At 47.9% G+C, this 25,210-nt stretch overlaps 9 protein-coding genes across 9 annotated transcripts; 3 read left to right on the top strand and 6 right to left on the bottom strand.

The window, feature by feature from the left end:
* Positions 1–47: 47 nt before the first annotated feature.
* Positions 48–754, bottom strand: EURHEDRAFT_164666 (uncharacterized protein). Its single transcript, XM_040777819.1, has 2 exons — positions 196–754; positions 48–139 (listed from the first exon to the last, which is right to left on the bottom strand). The coding sequence occupies exons 1-2, from the start codon at positions 649–651 to the stop codon at positions 119–121; spliced, it is 477 nt and encodes a 158-aa protein (XP_040636781.1). The 5' UTR covers positions 652–754; the 3' UTR covers positions 48–118.
* A 1,299-nt stretch (positions 755–2,053) lies between these two features.
* On the top strand, positions 2,054–2,842 carry EURHEDRAFT_379513 (uncharacterized protein; the record flags this gene model as incomplete). Its single annotated transcript, XM_040779183.1, has 1 exon — positions 2,054–2,842. The coding sequence occupies one exon, from the start codon at positions 2,054–2,056 to the stop codon at positions 2,840–2,842; it is 789 nt and encodes a 262-aa protein (XP_040636780.1).
* A 2,959-nt stretch (positions 2,843–5,801) lies between these two features.
* EURHEDRAFT_414665 (AP-2 complex subunit mu) lies at positions 5,802–7,419 on the bottom strand. Its single transcript, XM_040782497.1, has 2 exons — positions 7,008–7,419; positions 5,802–6,944 (listed from the first exon to the last, which is right to left on the bottom strand). The coding sequence occupies exons 1-2, from the start codon at positions 7,342–7,344 to the stop codon at positions 5,959–5,961; spliced, it is 1,323 nt and encodes a 440-aa protein (XP_040636779.1). The 5' UTR covers positions 7,345–7,419; the 3' UTR covers positions 5,802–5,958.
* Positions 7,420–9,371: 1,952 nt separating this feature from the next.
* EURHEDRAFT_532423 (uncharacterized protein) lies at positions 9,372–16,129 on the bottom strand. The gene is made up of 7 exons (XM_040787220.1): positions 15,452–16,129; positions 15,259–15,397; positions 15,154–15,202; positions 14,715–15,102; positions 13,851–14,665; positions 12,411–13,712; positions 9,372–10,821 (listed from the first exon to the last, which is right to left on the bottom strand). The coding sequence occupies exons 1-7, from the start codon at positions 15,729–15,731 to the stop codon at positions 9,829–9,831; spliced, it is 3,966 nt and encodes a 1,321-aa protein (XP_040636778.1). The 5' UTR covers positions 15,732–16,129; the 3' UTR covers positions 9,372–9,828.
* EURHEDRAFT_164484 (uncharacterized protein) lies at positions 15,902–16,343 on the bottom strand. The gene has a single exon (XM_040777818.1). It carries the CDS (start codon positions 16,304–16,306, stop codon positions 16,073–16,075), a length of 234 nt encoding a protein of 77 aa, XP_040636777.1. The 5' UTR covers positions 16,307–16,343; the 3' UTR covers positions 15,902–16,072.
* Positions 16,344–17,974: 1,631 nt separating this feature from the next.
* On the top strand, positions 17,975–18,748 carry EURHEDRAFT_414661 (single-stranded DNA-binding protein). Its single transcript, XM_040782496.1, has 3 exons — positions 17,975–18,312; positions 18,382–18,470; positions 18,546–18,748. The coding sequence occupies exons 1-3, from the start codon at positions 18,029–18,031 to the stop codon at positions 18,629–18,631; spliced, it is 459 nt and encodes a 152-aa protein (XP_040636776.1). The 5' UTR covers positions 17,975–18,028; the 3' UTR covers positions 18,632–18,748.
* Positions 18,749–18,868: 120 nt separating this feature from the next.
* Positions 18,869–19,446, bottom strand: EURHEDRAFT_164396 (uncharacterized protein). The gene has a single exon (XM_040777817.1). The coding sequence runs from the start codon at positions 19,400–19,402 to the stop codon at positions 19,088–19,090; it is 315 nt and encodes a 104-aa protein (XP_040636775.1). The 5' UTR covers positions 19,403–19,446; the 3' UTR covers positions 18,869–19,087.
* EURHEDRAFT_164366 (pheromone receptor) lies at positions 19,361–20,772 on the bottom strand. Its single transcript, XM_040777816.1, has 2 exons — positions 20,035–20,772; positions 19,361–19,982 (listed from the first exon to the last, which is right to left on the bottom strand). Exons 1-2 carry the CDS (start codon positions 20,576–20,578, stop codon positions 19,489–19,491), a joined length of 1,038 nt encoding a protein of 345 aa, XP_040636774.1. The 5' UTR covers positions 20,579–20,772; the 3' UTR covers positions 19,361–19,488.
* A 1,297-nt stretch (positions 20,773–22,069) lies between these two features.
* On the top strand, positions 22,070–23,603 carry EURHEDRAFT_379507 (uncharacterized protein; the record flags this gene model as incomplete). The annotated part of the gene is made up of 2 exons (XM_040779182.1): positions 22,070–22,497; positions 22,550–23,603. The coding sequence occupies 2 exons, from the start codon at positions 22,070–22,072 to the stop codon at positions 23,601–23,603; spliced, it is 1,482 nt and encodes a 493-aa protein (XP_040636773.1).
* Positions 23,604–25,210: the final 1,607 nt, after the last annotated feature.

The raw sequence follows: 25,210 nt of genomic DNA, 5'->3' as shown, positions 1-25,210 counted from the left end.
GGCACTTCATGTAGAACATAGCGAATAAGATCATTTATACCTGCCTGTCTACACTGTTGTCGTGGCCTCGACGCTTGCCAGAGCTTCGTCTGTTCCTTCTAGCCCCTCGCATCAGTCTTTAAGAGTTCGTCGTCGATGACTAAATTAATCCTTGTTAATAACGATCATACCCGACAATTCTACGTACTTGCTTACCCCAACGCACAAAGTACGATATGTACTCTGTAGATTACACGGCAGAAATCCCCGAGACGCAATGCAACCTTTTCTCTCAGACAGCCTCGTGAAGGCACGTACGTCCTGTGCACCAAGGCAAATGCACACCCAAAGCAAGGCAAAACGGCCCAGCACAGACTCGACAGACCGAAAATAGAATAAACTAGCTAGTATTCTGTATACTGAAACCAACAAAGACAAGAAAGAACCCCCGCCACCGAATTCGCTGTCGAATGTTTTGTTTTTCCCATTCACGCTCAGGAATGTTGACCTTGCAGTATGTATGCTAAACCGGATAAGGGGTATCTTATCCCTTATCACTTGAATGCATTGATTGATCGTTATTCCCCGAGATCCACTGATTGTCCAACGGCTGTGATGCAGCCGAGCACGGGCTAATATTACCAATAACAGCAATATTGGACCCCGACGCATAAGGACGCGTTTCTCGCGTAGACGCGCGTGCCACGCGACGCGTCCGCGACACTGGCGTAGAAACCGGATATACGAACAAGTACGAGATTTTATGGCGAGAAATGATGTAAAATGGAAATTAAAATCGTACTTGGTGAGAGGCAAACCTGATTCTCGTGCTACAGATGGGGAGTTCTTATATCATAGTGCCTAGAAGGGAGCTAGGATCGTGGAAAGGCACGAGACAGGCTTTGTCCATGTATGTGCATAGGATGTGCGAGTATTTCTACAGAGTGCAATACAGAGAGTTATCCTGAGAGTAGAGAAAGGTTTGATTGGTTGTTTATTGGGAATGGCTTTGATGCGACGCGATGCGACCCGACCCGACGCGGCCCTCTGTACGGAGTATGGCATCCACTAGTATTATGCACCAAAATAGAACAGCGTACTGTACAGGCAATGCTGCCATTGTCCCAAATCTCCACGCTGGCACAGACCGAAGAAGCCCAGCTGAAAATTGAGAGACCCAGCAAAAAAGTTTTCTTGACAGATCGGAACCGGACAAAGATGTCGCAGGTTGATCAAAGCGAGTCTCATTCCTCCTTGGGGCCGTGGCCAGTGAACAAAGCAGAAGCGAAACTGGGCAGAGTCATGATCAAAGAGTAGTACTCGCTCGTGGTATCGACGTTGTCTGTAGCTTCTTTTAGTGTCCTTGCATGGTGTCTCCTGTGCTGTCCTTGACTCCCTTTCTCTTCTCCTTTCTATTTGCTGAGACAGTGTAGGAATACAGTTGTCAGGTAGAAGCGCATGGTGCCCAAGGCAACTGGTAATAGACACTCAAAATATAGGGCGTCCGCCCCTCCGAGCAACCTTCGAAGGGTACTGAGTACACATTCTCTTTCTCTTCTCTTCTTAGACTCTTCCCTCTTTGCCCCAGTTGGTGGGAGGAATTCTTCGGCTATTCGTCAGGCACTGCTTCATTGTCTGCTAGATCCGGTTGTTTTTGCAATAACTGTTTTTGGCTCTCGCTTCGCCGTTCCCGGCAACCACCCGCACTAAACCATTTCCGGAAGCCTCCTTTTCCGGGTTCTTATCGCTCCCCGCCAGTGTTTCTTCTCCCTCATCATCCTGTCATTCCCCCATTCTCTTCTTGCCTGGCTGCCTCTTCTACTCGTCGCATCCCCGGACCACATGCAGATCGAATCGCATACCGTTATTTATATCTTGGTCTGAGTTTCATCACCTCATCGCCCATTTGGCTTCTCAAGACCTCCTCCGGCGCAAAAACACACAGTCGCTACCCTGCGCGCACACAACAAAACCTGACAAGCCTTTTCCCACCCGAATAACTCATCCTCCATCCATTATTGCTCGATCGCTCGCCTTCAACAACCAAAAATACAACACCTCGTTGCTGCGCAACATGTTACTCCCATCAGCGCTCTCATGCGACGTGCGACGACCGTCGCGCTTCGCCGCCACCCGCCTCCTCTCGACTCCTCCCCCGTCCGACGACGAAGTCCCCATGGGAAACGGTCTGTTGGGGACCTGTCGCGCACTACAATCTTTACTCAACGGGTCCCCAGCGCCCTCTCCGCGACATTCCAAGCCTGCGCGCCTGCAGAGTCCCGTTCATATTCGGTCAACGCCCTCTTCTAGCCGGTCGCGACGACTTGCAACACCTTCGTCGCCTGAGCGGACACCAGAGCGTCGTCCTCGTGGTGTTAACAAGCGGAGGCGAGATCATTTTGAAGCGGATGAAGATAATGACAACACCAACAATGACAACCACGATGCGACCGTGGACCACAGCGCTTCGCGCAATCGGTTCTCTACTCCAAAGCGTCGTCGCCATGCTCCCTACAATCTTCCGCTGGGCTTGTCGCAGACCGATTTCTACTCGCTGAACTCTCCACCTATTACCGCGTCACCTTCATCCCCTCGTTACCAGAACCAGCAAGATTCGTCCGCGCAACAACCATACAATCCCGATTCCGCGCTTCCGTCAATAGAAGTAACCGATGACTCGACACGGTCAAACCAATGGACAGAAGAGGACGACCAACGGCTCATGGAAACCGTCTTCGAGAAATTCCAATTGTCAAAAAAGCAATGGAACGAATGCGCACAGCGCATAGGGAAAGACCAAGCTAGTGTTGAGCGACGATGGCAGGCCCTCGTCGGACAAGGCAATATCGCCCTGCGACGATGATGGATAGTCCGCCACTGGTTAGAACGCTGGTCGTTTGAATCTTTCTTTTCTTTTCGAATTCTGTTATCTTATCTACGTTTGACGATTAATTTCCTTTGTCATGTTTCTGTATGCTATGGGTTATGCATTTTTATGTCGATATCCTGTCGCCAGCATCGCTGGCTCAATGTACTATGATGTTTATGTCTCTGTTTTGATGTTTCGGTTCTGGGTCTTTCCATTTACCGCCCATATTCCCACTGTCCTGTCTACTTTCCTACATTCATGTGATAGTTTACGGTCTCAAGTTGTTATTTACCATGTACTCCATACCATGTACTCTATTCTACTATGATTCAGAATTATAATCCATCGACGGTTCCTGAGGGTCATTGTTTATCTCTAAAAATAAATAAGCTCAACGCAACGTACAATCAGTGGGGTAGGTTACTTGCCTTAGGCTTCCTATCGCTTAGTTGTATCAATTGATATCTACACGGAGGAATGTTGGATTAAAACGGACATGCAACCATTAAGAATGAATGCCTCTAAAGGGATATATTATTTATAAATAAGAGTAAGCAGTGAATAGTAGCTGCGTATTAGAGAAAAATCAGACGAGAGGTCCTTGTCTTCTCACCTCATTCGTCCCATCCCATTCTGTCGACATGAATACTACTCGTCTCGTATCGAATCTGCCCTATCTCCTTTTATTGGTGTTATCCAACACAATATCCTCTCGACCCGAATGATTCCGCCATAACCAAAAGAAAGACGTCTCTCCGCTTTTCATGAGAGACAGTTCTCCTGTGCTATTTGTTTTGATGATCTTAAGTGAGCCACTGTCCTGACAGATAACTCTCAAAACAAACGCTGTGAGAGTTATACTTTAGCTTCACTTTAGGTACTGCAGAAAAGAATGAGGGGTGACTTCGGCGAGAAGTATATCCACGCCCTTTTCAGGTATGCTAATAAAACGCGCTAAACAAGTACTTTGGAGTTAAAGGTAGTACGATTCGTCCCGTCTATACTACACTATGTATCTGACAAATAAAAAGGACAGTATTAATGTTTGGTCACGACCACCGGACGATGCCTATGACGATGCTAGTTCCTCGTCCCCTGAGTAACTAGAGCCACTATGGAAAGATATTCATGAGATATATACTGAGGCGACAGAACGCGATAATCATTTTCAAAATGAGAATGCTTGGTCTTTGGTGGTTTATGATATCCTGAAATTTGCCCTAAGACATAATTCCGTCTTACGACCCAAAGATATGTAAGTTGCTGTGATACTCACGACAACCAAATGGTCTAATTATGCTAACCCACACGACAGCCAGCTGCAAAAAACAATCTGAAATTCTGCCACGTCTACTTTATCGCGATTCAAGCCACATCAGTAGAGGCCGGGTCAACTACGTCCTTGCACTTCTACCCAAAGCCAAGAAGTCGAGGATTTGCTCGTCGACTTTCGACGTGCACAAAATCCTCTGAATTGAACAGCTCACTTTGGTCTAACAACTGACTTAGGTCTATTATACAGAACAGTCTTTGCTGGTATTGTACAAGTCAAATATATAAGTGGCAATCGATTGGAAGCAAAGCCTCAACTGTCAATACTTTTTGCAATATAGGATCAATTGATTTTCCCTCACGGTGTATTGCTCCTTACTGCTCCTTCATTGAATATTTGATTTCTTAGTATGGAGGGGGATAGGCGAAAAGGAAAGAGTTGCGAGGCTACTAGCCGCGATACAGGTAGATGTGTGACTTGCAAAGACATATGGAGCGCAGCTAGTCTACTATAATCATGCAAGTCTACAAATTTACGAGAAAATCCACAGCACGCCTAAATATGCAAAAATAAGCCATAAATTAGAAGTAGAGATGTACTTGCAGCTTTCTCAACCAGCATATTCCGCGACTCAATAAGAGGCGTAGAGCGTTCGGCACTGGTAATATAAGATCCTGTGTTTAATATGAGTCCCTCACAAGCTACTGCTGCCAATAATTCCTAGCGTGATGTATGTATTCTTTGGGATATTCTAGTCAGATGTATAGCTGAATTCGTACTCCAAATAAATCACAGAAGCTAATGCATTGAATGGACAACAGAGAGTTCAGGCACCTGTCCGGGTAAGAATTCATTGTAAGACTACTCTTCCCATTCTTCCTCTTCTCTTTCTCACCCTTCTCGTGCTTCCCATTCTCTGCTTAACCTCTCATTTTGCCAGTTTCTTCTTTTTCTTGACACTTTCCCTTTTCTTCTTGCACCTAATCTAGCTAAGATGAGCACCCGCTATATAATTAGCAGAGTCTAAGCCAATGCTTGCCAGGATGCCATGTTATCATCTGTTTACGAATTCCACGATGGGATGAGTTCGCTGTTCAGTTCATCTCGTTCTAATCTATGCCAGACATTCTCCTGGAGCTGGCCTCCTCAAATTCACCGATTTTGTATCTATTATTCCTTGATACGTCTACTCCTCAATCTGCCCTCGCGATGAAAGAGGCACTCCGCAATATCTTTGTTGGAAAGAAGGTTATCCTTTTGAGATTAGCCTAGCACCTGTTCCTTCGCACCTGTTATACCCATATAACCTTGGCCTCACTACCGACCGCCACCTGTCCCAAGTCCCTTTTTCGCAGGCTTCAAAGTGAAGAAACAACACGGCAGTATCGATGAAGCGGAGCCCCAATTGTAGGTCTTCTTTGCTGCGTATACCAACGAGCTTAAGCAAGTTAGCGGTCGCTCGCGCATCCGACTCTACTGTCACGCATGCTTCACTAAACCAGCCCTCTAACTAAAGCAATTTTTTTTTTTTTTTTTTTTTTTTTTTTTTTTTTTTCAAGCCGTATCAACAGAACAAAGGAAATTCTTTCTTAATTCCACCAGTGCAGGTTTTGGATCCTATCTGCTCAAAAAAAAAAAAAAAAAAAAAAGCTTGCTCCTACAATATCATTAAGAATGATTAGGGAAAATGTCCAGATATATTACTCTGTATGGAGCAGTCTTACTCCATGCTCTCTATTAAGTGTAAGGTGTATATGTGACAGATGGGGTGAAGTATATCCAAAATCGAAAGACAACGCCAAAACTCCCAGCCCAATGGACAAGGGACAAGATACGACTAGAACCGGATCTCGTAACTACCAGCACGCGTCATATACCGCACCCATTTCACGCTGCTATAATTATTCTTCTCAAACACCTTAAGGTATCGCACCAGCAGCCCCGAACTCGTGAACATGAGCAGACTAAACGAAAGACTCAGCGGCGGCCGACTCCACGCCTTTTGATGCGTCATGCTGGTCAGGGTCGCCTCAGCCGTAAGCACGTACTCGCTCTGCCCCGAAAACCGCGCAATCTTCCAAACGATGTTGTTATGCTCGGGCTCGTACTTCGCGCGACCTTGACTGGTACGTTCAGTGGTAGAGGCTGTGTTGAGAGGTGTGGGAATGCGGATCACGACATTTGTAGCGAAGAGTTTCGAGCTGTAGTTTGCCTTGATAGCGACACTGTACTCAACTTTCGTGGTACCGATTTCGCGGACGATAGGGTGGACTTTGAAGGGGAGGTTGACGTTCTCGGTGGCGCGATAGCGCATTAATTCGAATTCGCCATCTGGCGGGACGAAGGAGATGATGCGATCTGCGTCGAAGCGGCCTAATTTCACGCACTGGTGGAACTGGCAGTCTTCAAGTGTGACCGACCCCGCCGCAGCGCGCGTGGCTTTCATCGCTCCGTCCCGGTTTCCAGCCACAGATGAATTGGCCGTGCCACTATCAAGTAGTAGTCTGTCATTCAAGCCGAATTTGCACTCTGGTGTACCCGAAAGATAGGCGCGCATAACAATTTGTCCGTTAACGTCGGCGCGGAGGACGGTGCCCCCGGCGGACATGAGAAGGTTAACGTCTTCGATCACGTCGACGAACGCTTCGTTCTTGCGGTATTTGATATCCGAGCGGCGCCAGGAGAGAGCACCTGTTGCTTGCATTGTAATGCGGGAAGAGTCGGTGGGGTTGTTGGCGATGGCGGATTTAACGCCTTCTGTTGTGATGTACATTTTCAGGGTGTCCGTTTCGGTGTTCTGTGGGTATCCGAAGTCGAGGATTTCTATCAATCGATACCGCCAATCAGTCACTGTACGTGGTAAGACGAGAAAGGAAAAAAGCATACCATCGAGCAACTCATAAATCAAGACAAAATTGTTCTTAACAGCCTCCTCGTCAAATTTCCCAAAATAACTCTTCCCAAGCGTTATCATCCGATACATAAACTCAAACACCAAAGCTGCGTTCGCATTGCTCTTTGTCACCGCCACCAGGTATATATTCTCGTGTTTCACATGGCTAAACGTCGTCGATCCCAAGGTCAAAATGGGTGAGCGGACTTGGGGGTTGGAGACAACTTGGATCCGGAAGATGTCGGCGAGACGGGGACGACAGTCATTGCGAAAGGCGCGAAAGATGAGGTTTTCACCTTTCTGGTTGAAGATGAGGATGCCCGAGAGCATTTTGGAGGTCGATTGAGGTGGTTAGTTGGGGATGGTAAGGGGTCAGAGCATTTCGGGGATGTCGTTCGGGGGTCAATTGACGATTGTCCTGACGCCGGGTGGGGATCGGGCGATCTGCATGCAAGCTAAGTGTCGGAATATAGAGGTTCCTTACCGAACAATACCAACTGATGCCTGATTGATGCCTTGCTGATATCATATGGCGCAAAGCAGCGTATTTACTCTGCTATTACTGCTTTTGAAACCGCACAATCGCTTAGTATACTCTATAAGGTATTTACGGTCGTATATAGGATCCTAGCTAGCACACTTTTGCAAGAATTAGAGACCTCAACCATATACGCTTGATACGTACTTTCAACCCTGACTAAGCCACATTTCCGACACTAAGTATAAAGTCACGTGATAAACAGCCCTTATTTTACTGCCAACCCTCTTTCTTTATACACCTCTCCCACTCTGCCTTTTGGCTTGATAGAGCACCCATCCTCATATTTATTTCATATATCTCAATATACATGTGCAGTATCTATGCAGGTATATTTCCAGGGCGCCTGCACATTCATTATTATTTCAAATTAGGAACCCTTATATTGTGGGCTTAACATCTACTCGAACGGTCACTATAGACCGTGTTTTGCAGCACACTGTGATCCACATCCAAGGGCTACAAGAAAAGGACATGCGAACGATACTCAGCAACTCTCGCGTTTCAAATGTTGAAAAGTGGACACAGCCAACCACGGACGCTGGCGTGAATTCCCAGCTCATATGAGCATAAAACTCAAAAAAGATGGACTACGCTCTATTGCCTTCAACCAAGTATTTGCTAAGGATATCCAGATGATCATATCTTGGTCTATGGATCACAACAAAGCTGTTCTGAAGAAGGTCCCGGTCTTCATGGGAGTTGAGGTCAAGCAATTGAGGACTGAAGCCCTGCTATAGTCATTGTATAATTTAGACACTGCAGCTAAAGGTCGCCATGCTTCTAAATACCGCGAGGCATACCACGGTGACCAATATACAGGTGGTGGGCCAGCTGGCTCCAGCCGGGGAGAGAGAGCAGCCAGATTGAAGAACAACCTGTCGATTCGAGACCAATCAACAAATATTTGCGGTGACAGTTGTATCCGGGCCATAATACGTACACATAAACGCCCGTAACAAGCCTGGCTCTTCTACATTCTACAAAGTCAATGTGTTAAAAATAACATGCAATTCCCACGAGTTCCATCATACGAAAAGAAAGCTATCGTATACTAACTATGATCAGTTTAGAACCATGCCCCGTGTTAAAAGTCTGTCTGAAATTGCACATACCCTTTTCTCGCTCCCTACTTTACCAAGTGGACACCACAAAGCAGACCTCGTTAGAAGACAGACTGGCGAATTGAATGGCCTAGCATCGAACAATTGACTTCGCAAGCATTCAATAGCCACCCATGGCGATCCAAAAGCAACCGAGCTTGCCTATCTAAAAAGGCACATATAAACGACATGGCAGAACTCAATGGGGTCAAGTCAAGTTGGCGGGAACACCCAGGCTGGCTGTCGGTCCATCAGTCTACCCATACTGGGCACACAGCAGGGCGATATAAAAGCCTTGGTGTCAAATATAACCAGACTAGAAGATGTTCCAGCCCAACGAGCATCTGTCAGTCTTGAGGAATATTGTGGATAACCAAATTTCTTCCCTCCATTACCAAGCCACACGAATGGAAGCCGGTTGTTGTCACATTGCCATCTGTGATTGTCTTGCGGATGAAGTTATCTTGTATCATTTCTAACTAGCTAGCTTTTACATTCCATGGGCTTCCCAAGCATACGTCACTGGTGTGCTTCCCCCCTCCCTTTTTTCTTTTTTTTTTTTTTTTTTTTTTTTTTTTTTTTTTTTGTCTTACGCTTCGAGTGGTTTGTGATGGACCCATTGATCGTTTGAAATACATGGATTAAGCAGTTCAGTTTGTTGATCATGGAAGCTAGTCTCTTCTGGTTACCATATCCTTTCCTACATGAGTTGAACAGTCCATAGTCTCACCAGTCAATATTAACTTGTATTCAATCCACTCATCCAAAGTCACTCAACGTATCTTATCCACATACTAATTACTAAGACGAGTAACCAGTTTACTTTAAAATTACAGTAAGTCCAGGAATTATAGACACAAAAAGTAGGCCCAGAGATAGAGACATATTCACAAAAAGAAAAGATAAAAAAAAAAAAGACAAACACAAGACTGGGGTTCGTTCGTTATCTCCCCAAAACAACACATGGATGGTATCAAGATCAAGGTTGGCGTCAAGGTCAGCGATCAAGCGTGGATATCATAATGAACAAAAACGAAGAAAGAGATAAGGATAAAATATTAGGCCCAATTTCCCAGGTATCATGCGGTGTAGTGGTGGTCCCAGAACGAAGATTAAAAGAAAATAGAAAAAGTTGAAAGTGAAGTCGAAAGACGGATAGAAGAAAAGAAAAGATCATACCCCCCGCCCAACACCGGTACTCGGCCTCGTACCAGGAAGCGACGGATCCTCGCTGTGTATAATGCCAACCTTCGGATCCGGAATCTGGATGTCCAGCGACATATACGCCGACCTCCGCAAACTCCAGATCCGTACCCCATCCTTGGCACCAACTTCACGGTTCCATTTCTCCAGCCACGCCTCCACGTGTTGCAGATGCCGTTTTATAGCTGGGGCCCCTATGTCCTCCCACAGCCAGCCGGTCACCAAGCCCAGAGCTCCGTCAATCCAGTTTCGCAGCCGATACGGGTCGAACGCTTTACTGAGTTCGTCGTTGACTGTCGCGATGATCTTGCGGAATTCGTGTTCAGGTAATAGCGGATCGAGGATTTCCGGGTAGAGGTTGGAGAATGTCGGTGCCAGATCGCCCTTGACCATCCAGTCGCGTCGAATGCGAATAATTCGTGTCGACGTGTATTCCGATGACTCTATTGGAACGTGAGGGTTGATATGTGGAAAACAAGGATGTGCCGGGCCCCAGGCCAATTCCTCCGCCAGATCTGCCTGTGGTTGTTGCCCCGAATTCGACGGAATAGATGCAATCTGCGACTGTGACCGGAGCGATACCTGTGATGGGACATGGCGAGGCAAATGCAATTCGCGAGATCGTGGCGTTGCCGGTGGTGCTGTTGCTGCTGCATCCCGTGCCAGATGGGCCTGTTCCGGAGGCCGTAGATTATCCGCAGTCGCTGCCATTTCTCCCGTGACTATACTGTAGTCGTTCTCGTTGTCGTGGTCGTCGTCGTAATGAACGTCAGGCAAAGTGCCACTGTGCCTCTGCCCACGAGGTACTGCAATACTCGTGCGCCAACTCTCCGTCTCACCCTGACTGCGCTCAACCACCAAACTCGACGGAGACGGAGTCAACCGACTGCGCCGCCGCTCAGGGATGGATAGTAAGGGAAAAGCGTCGCGACTCGCGTCGAGTGGAAGGTTCTCGTCGGACAGCTGCCACGGATGGGGAACGGCGACGGGGGTGATACGGGGAACGTGATTGACTGGGTTTGCGAGACGAACGGCCGGCGGTCGTAATATGCAACGCGGGTTATTGGTAACACCGAAATGATTGCTGGCGGATAACGGGGTCGATTGCGCGCGCTTATGCTGGTGCCGGTGTTGTTGTCCCTGATGACGAGGATACGACGTTGTCTTGTAACGATTCGCCCCCGTCAGGCCCTCGTCGCGACTGCGGTGGTGGTGGTGGCCAGGCGGGGCTTGGGCAACAGGGGGAGCAAACGACCTCGGAACCTCGGGCGATGATAGAACCTGGGAACGCGGAGCAATTGAGGTGGCCGTTTTTGGCGGGGTGGAAACCAAATGGGCGGTGGAGGACGTAATGGTGAAAGACGAGAAAAGGAAGAAGTTGAAAAAGCGATGGTCGAAAGGAGGTCGAAGATCGGGCGAACAGTGGAGCCGGCGGTGATTGGCGGGAGAGAGGCAGAAAGGGGGCTGGCCAACATTCAATTGTATAGAGAAAAATATATTGAGTAGAATAAAGAGAGGAGAGGATAAAGAAAGAGAAGACAAGAACAAAAAAGAGAGTACAATTGACTGGATCGAGAGACAGATGTCGAATTAGCAGTGCCTGTGTGGAACTATAGATATAGCGCATTCAACCGTCAATAGATGAAGTCAACAAGCAAACATGCGATAAACACTCACAAAAAAGCAAAAACCAGAAGAGAAGAAGAAAAGAAAAGAAAGGAAAGGAAAGAGAAAAAAGAAGAACAGAGGCAGTGATTATAAACCTGATATATACCTCCACTATAATAATATCTCAAGTAAGGATCCAATCGCTGCTTGCGCTCATCCGAAACTCAACCAGACTATACAAGAGAATTGGATCTATATCGAGTTTCGTCGATACAGATCTGACACAGTCCACACCTTACTGTCTGAAGAATGCACCAGACAATTATTGTGGTACACCTGCCCTGACGCTCCCTACGTGATGCCAGGCTCACATAATAAATATTACACCCTTGCCAGATCACCAGGGTAGGGCTGTTCGTTTGAGTACTTAACTAACGCTGTCCTCGGTTCACAAAATTGTATAATATACATACATGTCTCCAATATTATAATAATTATCGTCGTATCGTTTCCCAAAAGAAAAAAAAAAAAAAAAAAAAGAGAGAGAGAAATGAAAAAAAGGAAAAAGAAAATTATACCAAAACAAAGACAGAACTCAAAGGGGAATCTCAAACTTCAATATCGTACATAAAAAAGCAAACCCGCATAAAAAAATAAATCAAGAAAACAAACTATGCCCGTCGAGTTGCTGATGCCTGCATCCGTCTCATGGCCTCCCGGTGCAGATCATTCATATCACCCCGCTGCATTCCCTCAGCAATCGCATTCTCGATATGAAGGTTCACTGCCGCATTATTTCGTGGCGCCTGGGATCCAAAATACGACGACTGGTTGTCAGCCGGGCTCGTTGGGCTCGTTGGGCTCGCTGGGTTCGAGTTCATGCCCAGCGGGTCGCGTTTCTCTCGCAGGTCTTCGCGCACTGATTGGCGCCATGCGGCCATGACCGCCTGCGCGTTGTTATCTGACATGCCGGATCGAGTTCTCTGCAGTGGAGCTTGCAGGAAGAGAGCTCGTGGTGTGGGTGGTGTCTGTTGTTGTTGTTGTTGTTGTTGCTGCTGCTGCAGCATCGCGCGCCGTTGTGATAAGGGTACATCGTCAGCTTCCCCCGGAGTAGGTAAAACTATGATAGGCGATGTGGGCGAGGTAGGAGAAGTGGGCGACAATGGCCCAAAGGTTGATTGTCGGGGACTACTACGTAACCAGGGATCGATCGACAGCGAAGTCGACGATACCCGGTTGCGCATTAAATCCTCTCGTACTGCTAGAAGTGGAGGAGGTCCCTTCCACTTGGGTTCTTTGGGTGGTGCAGGCTGAGCCAGTTGAGGCTGCGGATGAGGAGGATCCGGATATACAGGTGAGACAGTGGTAGGTTGCGGGCAGTTGGCCATTGAATTCGACCTCGTTACAGGCCTGTCCGTTTGCCGCTGCAGGGATTCGTGGGATGCCCGATGACCCTCGTTTGAGTTCCGTAATTCCTTGAATGAGACGCGGCGTTCGACGGGTGGTGGCTGCGCGTTTAGCGGTGTTTGCAGCAGTTCTTTGACGCGTACCGGAGCAGGGGATGCTTCGTTCGTCACAGGAACCTTCGGCTGTTCCTCTTCGATCGGCTGGATCGGTGGTGGCTCAGGCATATCTGCATCATCTAGATGCTTTGCCCATTCGTTTGTGCGATAAGACAGGACCACTCTGGATGTTCTTTCTGGAAGGTGTCTCACTGTTTTCTCGTTCAGAGTGACCCTTTCCTTCTTTGCACGGGCTTTCACCTTGTCCTTCTGTGAAGAAGATTTCCGCTCTTCAGAGCGCTTGCTTTTTGTTGATTCCGCTGCCGGCTTGGGCTTAACAGGAGGCTTCACGCCTTGCTGTTCTGCATGAGACCCTGGCCCCTTCGATGAAGCACTTGCACTAGGCTTTTGAGATGCTTCTGCAGATTTCACTGCGTCATCGTATAAAGCTGCCAGAGTCTGCACCTTACTATCATCTCGCACACGGGGCTTCTCGCCTGCTTCATATGAAGACGCTGGCGGGCCATCGTGGCTGTAATCTGAAACGGATGTAGCAGGCTGGTCCTGCTGCTCTATTTGAGAAGTTTGGTTTTCCTGCTGCTTCTGTTCGCTAACGGGGGTATCCTTTTCGTTGTGTTCGGAGGTCTCTAGCTGTTCTGTTGCCTTTTCGGGCTCCAAGGTATTCTCCCCTTGTTCTTTTGTAGAGTCGTCGTGTTTCGAGCCTCGAGTTTGATCTAGCTCCATCTGATTCGGTCTTATGGAATAGCGCTCCTCAGGGTATTCTTGCTCAATGGTGTCCTCCTTGGGTGCAGGACCATCCTCATGGGGCTTCGACTCCTCAGCGACCGGTTTATCTTCCGGTCCCCGGGAGTCAGGTTTCACCTCGCCTTCCGCCGAGTAAACGCTCGAACGACGAGAAGCCAAACCACTATCCCCATCAACACCCTCCTCAGAAGTATTTGAAGTAGCATCATCATCCCTTTCTCGAACAAGCGCCATACTACTCCTCATAGAGTCCCGCTGCAAAATAGTCATTCCCGAAAACCGCTTCGAGAAAGTTCCCGCTTCTGAACCAATAACAGCGCTTACTTCAGACTGGTTATCATCTTTTATACGGGTTGCGGCGGCGCCATCGAAGACTGGGGCTGCTGGTTCTGGTTCTGTGTTGGGGCCTTGGTTGAGGGTTAATTTGTGGGGCTCATCATTTGTGAGTGAATTGTTGTCGTGGGCTGCTCTGGATGCAATTTCTGAGTCGAGGCCGCCGTTGGCTTCTCGTTCTCTGCATTCAGAGCAGCGGTATGATTGTTGGGATGTAGCCGTGACGCTCTTTACATCGGCCCCTTCACCTTTCTCCAAATCGATATCTTGTCCGTCTTTCTCGTCGACCTCCTGGGTACTACTCGATGTTGGCTTCGAGTCAGTACTGCTTCCATATTTCGCCTCCCATTCCGCTCGTTCGCGTACGGTAGTTTCTTCCAATTGTCTTCCGGCTTCAGTATCAGCTTCGTCCTTTTTCTTTCTCTCTTCTTCGCGCATTTTGGCTTCGTTTCGACGACGCTGGCGGATCATCTTCCAGAGACGGAGTTGAGAGACAATTCCTAAAAGGGCGACGATGACGGTGACGGCAAGTTCAACGCGGATGTTGCGGGTTATGGGGTAGGAGTTGGTATTTAGAGGGAAGATGTTGTCGTTTAGTTCTGTTCCTGTTAGTCTCTTTTGATTCTACCTTTGACTCAGTGGACTTACCCCAAATGTACAACCAGAATTCCTTCAATCCCGCGCGACTGAAGCAATCAATCCCAAGAGAAACTGTCGTACCCCCCGAAATCGCAGTAGACACGATCAACCCATGAGGCCGCGTATATTGACTAAACGACAACGCATAGAATCCCACTGATATCCCCGCGATGAATCCGCTCTTCGAACTGACATCTGTCAAAAGACCGCCCGGCTTCAAACAAAGAAGCCACATGCTAGCACAGAAGCCGCCCAGAAAGCATCCGAGTCCTTCCGTTAATTCTTTGAAGACGATCGCGAGCGCCCCGAAGGTGATTCCGGAGAAGAACACGGCGACGAGGTAGGCTCCTTGAATTGCGTTGCTGACTGGGGGATTCATCACATAGAGGATCAAGACCTGGGAGAGTTAGGTTTAGTGGATTTGATGGTATGTGAAGGGGAGGCTCACAGTTATACCTAATCCGGTCAGCAGGGAGGCAGATAGGAACACTTGTACCCTGGTACCCTTGGTTAGTATGGTTTGCACTATTTAAAAAAGTGAGAGGAGTAATACCATAGATTCCGAATCCCAATCAACGCCAGAACCGCGCCTATAATTATCAGGATAAAACCACCGACACCTAACGCAGGCGTAATCGAAGGTTTTATAGGAAGTCCTCCTGGCTTGGGTGACCCTGTCTGCTTTTTGTGACCTTAAAGAGGAAATCAGCACACGACATCGGATAGGTTTAAGCAATCCAGCCTACCATCCGATGTATTCGATGCATTCAAAGACGCAATTGTCGTCGAGGCAGGCGTCTCGGTTGTGTCTGACATAGACGTGAAAGAATCGCCCGAGGTGGTAGCCGTCGCCGTCGTCTCGCTATCCGATGCGACAGCTGTCGTAGTAGTATTTGTGGGCTCATCTCTTGCCTCCAGGATGGAAACAGTTTCAAATCCGCGTACATCGTGAGGTACCTGCGCTGCCAGTGTAACCAAGCTTGGTGCTAGGAGAATGATCAAGGATATTAATTGAAAAAGCCGCATATTGTTGGTCTGGAGAGGTCAAGATGGGAAGAGGTATGTCGCACAATGCCCAGGATCTGGATGGAAGATCGCTGCGAACAACAATGGAGACCCCTTCTCTTTCTATTGTTGTTCGAGCATCGTTGTCATACACGTCCAATCCGAAAAAGCAGTGACAGTTCTCAAAGAAGATTGAAGCACGTTCAAAGGGCATAAGATAGGATATTTGCCGGGGATAGTAGCACACGAAGTATTGACAGAGGAAACGCGACAAGTAGCAGAGCTCAAAGAGAACCGACCAAAGAAAAAGAGGGAAAATGAGAGCTCCCCTGCTAGATAAAGGATTTATTGGATCTGGTCCATCAGAAATGATCAGGGCCTAGCTTGCACATCATTGGCTTGATTGCGTTAATAAAGTTGTGACCCTGGTCCAGGATGCAAGATACATCCCAGCTGGGACGAGTGCGAAATGAAGCGATCCGCCGGACAGCCCATAGTTCAAAGGCTGCAGCGGCATAAATTGGAAATCTCTTATTGGGCCCTGCACGAAAGGTTGAATGGAGTAATGTCAGAAATGGAACCCACGACTGGGTCATAGGGCAGATCAGGATTTGGCGTGGCCCCACGCTTCCTAATGCGATTGTTTCGAGTATTGGAAGTATGACACTAATAGTCGGTGGCATATTTGGAATTGTTGTCTCGTACATGTATCAGCGGAGTTTATCAACCCGCATGCTTGAGAATCAAAAGCAAATATTGCATTACTGATACTATACACTCCGTACAGAATGCGGAGTGTACTTCAGTTTTCCTATATTCCTACCTCATACCGCATGCAAACTGGGTAGAGTGAAGAGAAAACAAGGCGAAGTAAGGATCACAGCTGTTCGGGGAAGTGTCCATGATCACCGATAACTTTCGCGCGGCTCATAAGTGCGGTCCGGCGGCGCCGGATGTACTACGCATTAGGGCCCGCCGATAGATTGAAAACCATTGCCAGTCCCGGCTTAGCCAAAGTTTGTTGTTATCAATAAAGACTGGCAGCTGCAAACGATATGTTGAAGACTTTTTTTTTTTTTCAAAAAAAAAAAAAAAAAAAAAAAAAAAAAAAAAAAATTCGGGATTCTGTCAACCCCTGAGAAAAATGATTTCCCGGAAAAACGCGACGGGGTCAAGTTCAGGAACATCTGGCGGGATCTGACAAACATCCGAACATCAGCGAATATCACTAGTTATCCTCGTTAGTCGCAGCGATCAGGGGAAATCGGTTCCTGATTCGCTGCGGAATCCCATGGGTTTGGCCCTGTTCCTGAACCTGTCGGGCTATCCCTCGCTAACCTCCACATGCCTGGTCCGTTAGCAGTCCACCAAGTGCCAACAATGCCTTTGACAGAGCCCCGGTGATTTGGCCTTTGCGTAGGTGTTTTTGTCCTCGACAGATGGGTCGGTGCGGATATGATGCGTAATAAAGGGATGTTCTCCTGTACTTGTATGCGAGCGCAGAGCACTCCGTACACGGTATATTGCCTTCCAGGATGAAGCGGTCAGGCTGGCTTAAGGTTCAGACCTGGAGTTCTAGAAATAAACATCCCGAAGCTTCATCTGCTGGACTATTGACGCTATCTGAAGTCTGATGTGACAGGTCGTCTGCCGTTGGCAGGAGTTTGTGAGAGCCGACTGCTCATGATTGGTGGACTCGTGCCGCATTCTCTTGTTGTGTATTGTCATGGCTTGACATGATTTGAAGATAAAAGCCAAGACAAATCAAGCAAGAACAAATTGGCCTGACCGAAAGAACAAGCGGTGTTGCAGCGTTGCTTCAACGCTGCAGGTTGAAGAACGATGGAGAAAAAGAGAGACGGGGGTGATCTCTCACATGCTAGCACATGCACTCCAACACGCTCGAGTCTTTCATAAAATGACCTGCACGGCAATGTTCACAAGGGTTGATATTGGATATATGCATGCAAGAACTTGAGCGTTGGATTGATTCAATGGGCTTTCTGACACCGCAGGACAGACAGGCAAACACAAGCATTTCGCCATTGTCATGATTTGTGGCTTGGATAAAACAAGTATCCGTTGACCTGAGTATCCCAAGCATGCGATTCTCAATCGCTACTACTCCATACTTGTAAATAGAGATGCTGTACAGAGTACGGAGTCGACCATAGCATCATTGGCAGACCGCTAAATCACGTGTCATACCAAAAACGGCAGAATACAAACAGAAAAACTACTCCGCCCCCAAGACTGTGTTTTCCATCCATACCACCTCCACATTCCAACTCCAATCTTTATCCCAGAATATAATCACCATGTCCGCCATCATGAACTCCCTTCGCCCCTCCCTCCGCGCCGCCTCCACCGCCGCGCGCTCCTTCAGCACTACCTCGCGCCGCGACCTCGCCCGCATGATCCTTACCGGTCGTCTGGGCACCGAGCCCGAGCTGCAGGCCACCGCCTCTGGCCGCGAGGTTATCAGATACGTTGTTGCTAGCGACTACGGCCGTACGCAGAGCCGCAAGACGGACTGGTTCCGTGTGGCTTCATTCCCGGATTCAGAGAGTCAGAAGAACTTTTTGCTTAACTTGCCTAAGGGGTATGTTCTTCTGTTATTTTATTTGGGAAACAAAAATGGGAGGCTAATCGGTGGTCTTTTTGTTTGCAGCTCGCTTGTCTACGTCGAGGCCGATACCAGTTTGCGTCAGTACGAGGATGCCGAGGGCAAGAAGAACACACAGTTGTCTCTTGTGCAGCGTGAGTGCCTACCATGCCATTAATACCTCAAGAGGAAAAGCAAGAAACAAAACTAACCAATTGATTCTCATCCAGGCAACATCGATGTCCTCCGCCGCCCCTTCGTCAGAAGAGAGGAGGGCGAGAACTCTGAGGGCTCCGAGTCTGCCGAGAATCAATAAATGAATTAGGAATTTAGATATACGGTGCCTTATGGAGATCTAATTGTCGATTATGTCTTAACTTCATTCTATCTCCTTTGGTCCTTGTCCCCTGTACTATTATTACGATGTTAGTCGGTGCCAATACGATGTCTATGATTGTTCTTGTCATGTCGTTTTGCTGTCGGGATAATTCTAAATGATGATTTACGGTTACGGAGTTGCTATATTTGGATGGTGCAAAGAAGGGACGGGTCAATCATAGTGTAGTGCGTAGGAGCTTGATATCTAGTTGAACTATTCAAATACACTCCACTCTGATACTGTCTTAGCCTTCAGTAGAATTAGATTAATTGCTTTTATCAAGCTACCTATGTAAACATCATGCAAGATGAAAAAGCAAAGAAAGGAACGAGAGTACGTAGACCCTACAACCCCAGGGTATCTATATCGCATAGCAGATCAACTTAAAGCGCCTCATACGACCTCCTGCACAACACTCTCCTGGCTAATCTCCTGCCTCACCCGAATAAAATCCCTCCTAGTAGGACTCGGGCTGAATTCACCACTTCCACGGCTCCAGCTCACCCCAGCCCAAGCATTCGTGGATACGGTATTTTGACCGGACAATGAAAGATGGGAGGGGTGTCTTTGGTGGCTGGAGGATTTAGACGGAGTTGGGCGGCGGAAGAAGGATCGGAACCAGGATTTTTCTTCGGAGTGGGAGTTTTGGTCGTCGTCGATGCGGATTGAAGGCTTGCCTTTTTCGATGTCATGGTAGGATTGGCGCATCGTGGGATTTGTGGGGGCATTGTTTGTGTTTATGTGGGTTCTGGTGTTGTTAGAATATTGTCAATTTGAACGGATGGAGGAACTGCCTACCTTGAGGTAGAGGACCATATCTTGTTCTTGCTAAACAACAGCTTGACCTTGCTGCCAGAAGAACTGGCCATACTCGTCTGATGGTTATACTCCGTGTCAAGACAAGCAAAGCAACGGTCAAGCCCTAACGACCTCAAGAACGACCGATACAGCTCATTGGCATCCTTACCGCAACCAAAGAAGACAAACACGAGAAAGCATGCGGCAACAGGGACCCAGCGGTCAAAAAATGCATTTCCACCGGTAGTATACTTGACGATCGTATGCCACTCCGGCCCATGGACTGCGCTCCAGGTATAGGTATGCCAGGGAAACGAGAGGACCGTGTTTTGCCAGACAACGTAGCATTGGATCGGGAATATGATGACGAGCATGATGAAATTTAGAGAAAAGAGCCGTATGAATCGAGATTTGTTGATGTTGCTGTTGGATGCGTTGAGGATGTCCCCGAATTGGCTTCGATATAGGCGTAGACGGTGAAGAACCAGACCTGGACGATGTCAGCCGCAAATTCCATGTGATAAACAATTTGGCATACATACCGCAATACCAGCACGCGGGTAAGCAAATTATAGGCGGCCAGATGAACGCAAGCGCAAGCGAAATGGGGCTATCATCAAAGTTGTTGATGCAGCCCGAGACTTGATAAACCATGTACCGACTCTTCTGGTAGAAGATGTGGGTAACCATCGAAAGAAGCGGAACCACAACACAGAATAGTATCTCCATGCCACGATTGCGCCAGCGCTGCTTCTTATCAGGAACCAGGGCGGCACACCTGGTATCCAACACCCGAGCCAGACTGCGGAACACGCACAGCAGCCCTCCGGGGACCGCGACGTAACTGGCAATCATGATCTTGACTTCAAAGTCGCAGAGACCAGTGCCATCCCACCATGTGTCGGTATCATCGCTTGACCAAATGAAGGCATTGATGATGTTGAAGAGGTTGAGTAAGACGAACCAGACGAGTATGCTGGCGGACGGATAGTTTTTGTTCTTGATGTGCAGGATCAGGGGAACTATAATGATGCAAATGCCAATAATGGATATGAAAGGAATGGCCACCGCCTGCGGATAGACCATTTTGACGAATATCGAGGGCTGTGTTGTGTGCAACGGGTGCAGACGTCGGTGATCGTATAAACTTCGAGGTCGACGCCAGTTCTTTTCAATTCAACGAGGCAAAGGAAGATGATAAAAGACAAGGAGCAATGTACTGGCATCATTTCTTAAAGGAAAATTCATGGAGGAGAAGGGAGTGAAGCAGGAGAATGGCCCGTGATATCTTCTATTGACGCCAATAAGAGAAACAACGGGATGAAACCGGGAGAGAAGTGTTCACTGCGTGTCATGATGAGACAGAGTATTAACTTTGCTGGATATAGGAATAGGAAGAATGAGAAACGAGGTAAGCCATTCATATTGAACTGGACCCCGACGGGACCAGGCGAGTCTGTATACTTGTACATGGTCAATGGCTGTGACGGAGTCAACTGAATAGGAAACCTGCCCATTGACCGATTAGAGCTTGTGGTAATTGAATAAAGAATGAGTGAAGTCAAGGTAAAAGCATAAAAAAAGAGAATCGAAAAGTTGTCGTTGCGCTGCGCGGTTGTGGCGAGATGCCGCTTTACCGCATTGGGGTATCAATAGAGCCGTCTCCCGTTGACAGCCGTTATTGACCCTCATCTTCGTCCTTCCTTCGTCCAACTTCACTGCACATCCTGGTTATGATATCCATGAGAAATTGTTTTTTGGAAAGTCAAACCTTAAACTAATATGGTGGTGGAATTGCATTTCCGAGCTTTCCTTAAGATTTGGTCTCGTATAGCTTGTGATGGGTGGGCTCAGCATGCTTTTGCCATCACTCAACGCCATCACAGCAAATGACTGGAAGGTGAGCTAAAAATAGTTTCTCCCGGGTTTCCCGTGAGTCTGTTACCCATGACCGTCCTTCGAAAACCATTGGCTGACAGGCTCTGGCTTGACAGGTTCTAACAACGGTTCGCAGCACAAATGACTTCCAAGAATAGCCACATTCAGTAATTGTTAATTGTTGTTCGCTTGAAAACAAAGGCCTCTATGAGCGATACATTCTCCTTTCTTCAGCCCCGAAAAGGAGTGTTCCGTATAGGAATATGGGGTTCCTGCGATAACCCTTTTTGGCCATAGCGGAGTGGGATGTTGACGGACTCCGGGGCAGTCAATTGCAGCATTGTACTTCTCTGTACATGACCTACCGCCAGCTATGGCAAATAGAGCCATGACCAGGTCGCAAACAAGGTTTGTTCGTTTGTTAACCAGAGTCAGCAAGCCAAAGCAAATGTTCCCGGTTCCGCCGAGTCACATGTCGTCATAGCTGAGTTAACCTGTCAGTCCTGTCCTCACCGTTCACTTGTACATCACACCACTTCACACTTCCAAGGTCGCAATTCTAGCAAACTGAGTCCGTGCTCCAGAGAAGTCAGGTGCAATTTCTATGGTACGTTCACGGGTCTTTTTCTCTTGCTGCTTCCCCTCGAGCATGAGTTAATTGATCTCACGTGGCTGATCGCGCTCAGGTCCCTGTTAATCATGACGGAGCAACCTCGGCCAACGCCTTCACCCCGGACTTCTTCCACGGACAATTCTAGCAGAGATAAAGAAGACATTAATTCTGGTCTCCGTCAACGCGGACCGGCTCGAGTCGCGACAACAACATTCGCAGAGGACTTGAACTCGACATCGGTATTACGCCGGAATTCCACATTATCGGATTCGGTATCCGAAGCACGGAACTCGATACGATCATCCACAGACGACCTATTCCTTCCCCGCGTGTCCAGACGAACCAACGATGTCGACTTGCAGGAGGAATCGCATTGGCAATCCGCACCGCTGGGTCTAGCCTTGTTCCCCGCAATCGCCGGGGTGTTTTTTAAAAATGGAGGTGCTGTAGTCACTGACATCACTTTGCTGGTCTTGGCGGCCATTTTCTTAAATTGGTCTGTTCGGCTGCCATGGTATGTCTTGCTTTCTTTTTATTTTCTCCTTTCATCTGCTGATAATATTCAGGGATTGGTATCGTTCCGCCCAGGCGGTCCGCCAAGACAAGTACTATGAACCGGAGGAAGAGTCGGATTACGACCAAGCAACATCAGGGCACACACGCAAGTCATCATCAGACACTGAGACAAGAAAAGAATCGCAGCGATTATCTGCCGTCGCCAATGCAGCGAATCGCGAACTCATGATCCACGAACTCGCAGCTCTCGCATCATGCTTCATCTTTCCCATGATCGGAACATGGCTCCTGCATACCATCAGGTCCAATCTATCACGGCCGTCGGAAGGCTTGGTATCGAACTACAACCTGACTATTTTCCTTCTGGCGTCGGAAATTCGACCGTTCGCACATCTGCTAAGGATGGTACAAGCGCGCACGCTTCACCTCCAACGAACCGTCCATTCAGCATTACACCACGAAGAAGACAGGATCGACGCCAGCAAAGTCGCAGACCTCAGCAAGCGTCTCGAAGAACTCGAAGTCCACATCGCAGAGGCCGCGGCTGTACGACTTTCCTCCGAACAATCGTCTCAAGACCAACCAGAATCCCCAAACCAAGAAAACGAAAAGAACCAAGGACTCGTATCCCAAACAACCATTGAAATCCGAAAAGCCATTCAACCCGATATCGACGCCCTAAACCGCGCAGTCCGCCGCTACGAAAAGCGCACAGCAGTCACTTCATACGAAACAGACTCCCGATTCCGAGCTCTCGAGACACAAGTCCACGACGCCCTCTCTCTAGCAGCTGCAGCGCATCGCGCTGGTTATCGCCATCGAAACCGCGGGTTTGCATTCCGGCTCGGTGAGTGGCTATATGCTACTATGCTTGTCCCCGTTCAGATTTTTATGTCATTGACGGCGTTGCCGTTCCGGGTTGTCACGCGATGTTGGAATTATTTTAGGGGCTTTACGGGAAAGCCATCGTCGCTGTCACCATCAAAGCGAGGTAAAGGGAAGATGCCACAAAATCGTGCGTCGCCATCTCCAAGGCGATTCAAGAAGGCTACCCAAGGTTTGCCAGATGGGACGAGTTTGAATCCTATTCGGGAGCATAGCTGATCCCACACCGTATGCTTCTTGTCTCTTGATATATACTATCTTTTTCGGATCTACTAGCGGGTTTGGTGAATTTTGGGAATGATTTAGAGCCCTTATACAGTCACATGACAAAAGTCTACGTAATTCCGGGTCGCGCGACGCGGCACCTGATATTGCCCATCATCTTCTCAACCACCTACACCATGCCTCGCACCCCTTTACGGTCTACTAGTTCTAATAGGACTAGTAGAAAGGAATTAGAACCTTTTCAACGGGGGATCATAGTTGGCCGATTCCTTGCAGGCCAGAAAAAGGCCGATATTCAGCGCGAAACGAATTTACCATATACAACGATTCAAACCACCATTGCAACATATCAGTCCTCCACCACTGGCACTAGTTCTCCTCGCATCGGACAGCCAGAGATCCTTTGATGCTGATAAGCGATATATTCTTTTACATATCAAGCGGGATCCCTTTATCAAAACTGAAGATATCTGCAAATTACCTTGGATGCCCATTTCTACACGTGTGACGGCCTGGTCGCGTTGGCTGGCTATCACATGAGATGCAGTTGTTTGCTTTGTTGATAAATACGGCGTCACCTCTCTTCTTCCTTCCTCATGTTGATTGTTCTCGTCGATAGCTACCTAGGTAGAACCCATGAGTTGGATGTTACATTATCCTAGTAGGGCGCCGTGACAACACGCACAATTGCACGCATGTTAAAAGAATCTGGGTATGGCCACTGGAGAGCGCAAAAAAGGCCTCAATTAACCGAGGAAATAGCCAAACTACGCTATGAATGGGCATGCATGCGCAAGGATTGGACACATGAGCAGTGGAGCAAAGTTATATGGAGTGATGAATGCTCTGTTGAGCTAGGCAAGGGAAAGAAGAATCAATGGGTATGGCGGCTCAACCTGTAAAGGGCTAAGCCCTAAAAGCTACTATCAGCTATATATACAAGAAGGATTCGATAGAGAAAGAAAAAGAAAGAAAGAAGAACGCCAGTCGATTTCACGGGCTCAATAGCTAGAAGATATTAACGAATTGATATTCATATCTAAACCAACTAGTAGCCATCGACGAGAATATCGAACCTGAAGAAGAAAAGAAAATAAGAGGCAAGTCTATTTACGTGAAGAAGTCCCATATGGTTCTGTGTGGTCTCGCTAAGCAGCTTGTTCGTCTTGATTGCTTTCATGGTATTGTTTGCCGTGTTGATGATGTTTGCTGATGGAAACGCTGGGCTGGGCCATTACATTTGAGATCAAAGACTAATATATAAGAATCCGCGAGAAGGTATGCCCGATGTGGGTTGGGCATCTAACCAAGTTGTCACATGCTTACGAGGACCTGCTCCGAGTACTGACCTAGGCGTAGCCTATCACACAACCACTTCAATGAGAAATGGGGGGGGGGGGGGGAAAGCATATAATTCCATACACCAAAGGTAAAGGAATATCTATCATGATTTGGGCGGCAATCTGGGGTGGTAGCGACACTGAAATCTGTTGAATGAGTGGGGATGAGGATTCTGCTCGAAGAGGGTATTCTTCAGTCCTATTTGAGACTTATTGAAGATTATCTACCTGCTATATGGGAATCTGGTATGGAATTCGTGC

Source organism: Aspergillus ruber, assembly GCF_000600275.1.
Source record: "Aspergillus ruber CBS 135680 unplaced genomic scaffold scaffold00023, whole genome shotgun sequence".
NCBI classification, from domain to species: Eukaryota; Fungi; Ascomycota; class Eurotiomycetes; order Eurotiales; family Aspergillaceae; genus Aspergillus; species Aspergillus ruber.
Note: the sequence above shows the minus strand (reverse complement) of the source record. Positions and strands in the feature narration are given on the sequence as shown.

Coding starts and splice junctions, on each gene's coding strand:
- EURHEDRAFT_164666 (XM_040777819.1), bottom strand. CDS start 651: ATGCGTCGGGGTCCAATATTGCTGTTATTGGTAATATTAGCCCGTGCT. Junction 140..195: donor ATCGTACTTTGTGCGTTGGG/GTAAGCAAGTAC, acceptor GGATTAATTTAG/TCATCGACGACGAACTCTTA.
- EURHEDRAFT_164484 (XM_040777818.1), bottom strand. CDS start 16,306: ATGACCCAGTCGTGGGTTCCATTTCTGACATTACTCCATTCAACCTTT.
- EURHEDRAFT_164366 (XM_040777816.1), bottom strand. CDS start 20,578: ATGGTCTATCCGCAGGCGGTGGCCATTCCTTTCATATCCATTATTGGC. Junction 19,983..20,034: donor ACCCGCGTGCTGGTATTGCG/GTATGTATGCCA, acceptor GACATCGTCCAG/GTCTGGTTCTTCACCGTCTA.
- EURHEDRAFT_532423 (XM_040787220.1), bottom strand. CDS start 15,731: ATGCGGCTTTTTCAATTAATATCCTTGATCATTCTCCTAGCACCAAGC. Junction 15,103..15,153: donor TGACCGGATTAGGTATAACT/GTGAGCCTCCCC, acceptor TAACTCTCCCAG/GTCTTGATCCTCTATGTGAT. Junction 10,822..12,410: donor CAGATAACAACGCGCAGGCG/GTCATGGCCGCA, acceptor CATCCGTGGCAG/CTGTCCGACGAGAACCTTCC.
- EURHEDRAFT_414661 (XM_040782496.1), top strand. CDS start 18,029: ATGTCCGCCATCATGAACTCCCTTCGCCCCTCCCTCCGCGCCGCCTCC. Junction 18,313..18,381: donor TTGCTTAACTTGCCTAAGGG/GTATGTTCTTCT, acceptor TTTTGTTTGCAG/CTCGCTTGTCTACGTCGAGG. Junction 18,471..18,545: donor ACAGTTGTCTCTTGTGCAGC/GTGAGTGCCTAC, acceptor ATTCTCATCCAG/GCAACATCGATGTCCTCCGC.
- EURHEDRAFT_164396 (XM_040777817.1), bottom strand. CDS start 19,402: ATGCGCCAATCCTACCATGACATCGAAAAAGGCAAGCCTTCAATCCGC.
- EURHEDRAFT_414665 (XM_040782497.1), bottom strand. CDS start 7,344: ATGCTCTCGGGCATCCTCATCTTCAACCAGAAAGGTGAAAACCTCATC. Junction 6,945..7,007: donor GATTTATGAGTTGCTCGATG/GTATGCTTTTTT, acceptor ATCGATTGATAG/AAATCCTCGACTTCGGATAC.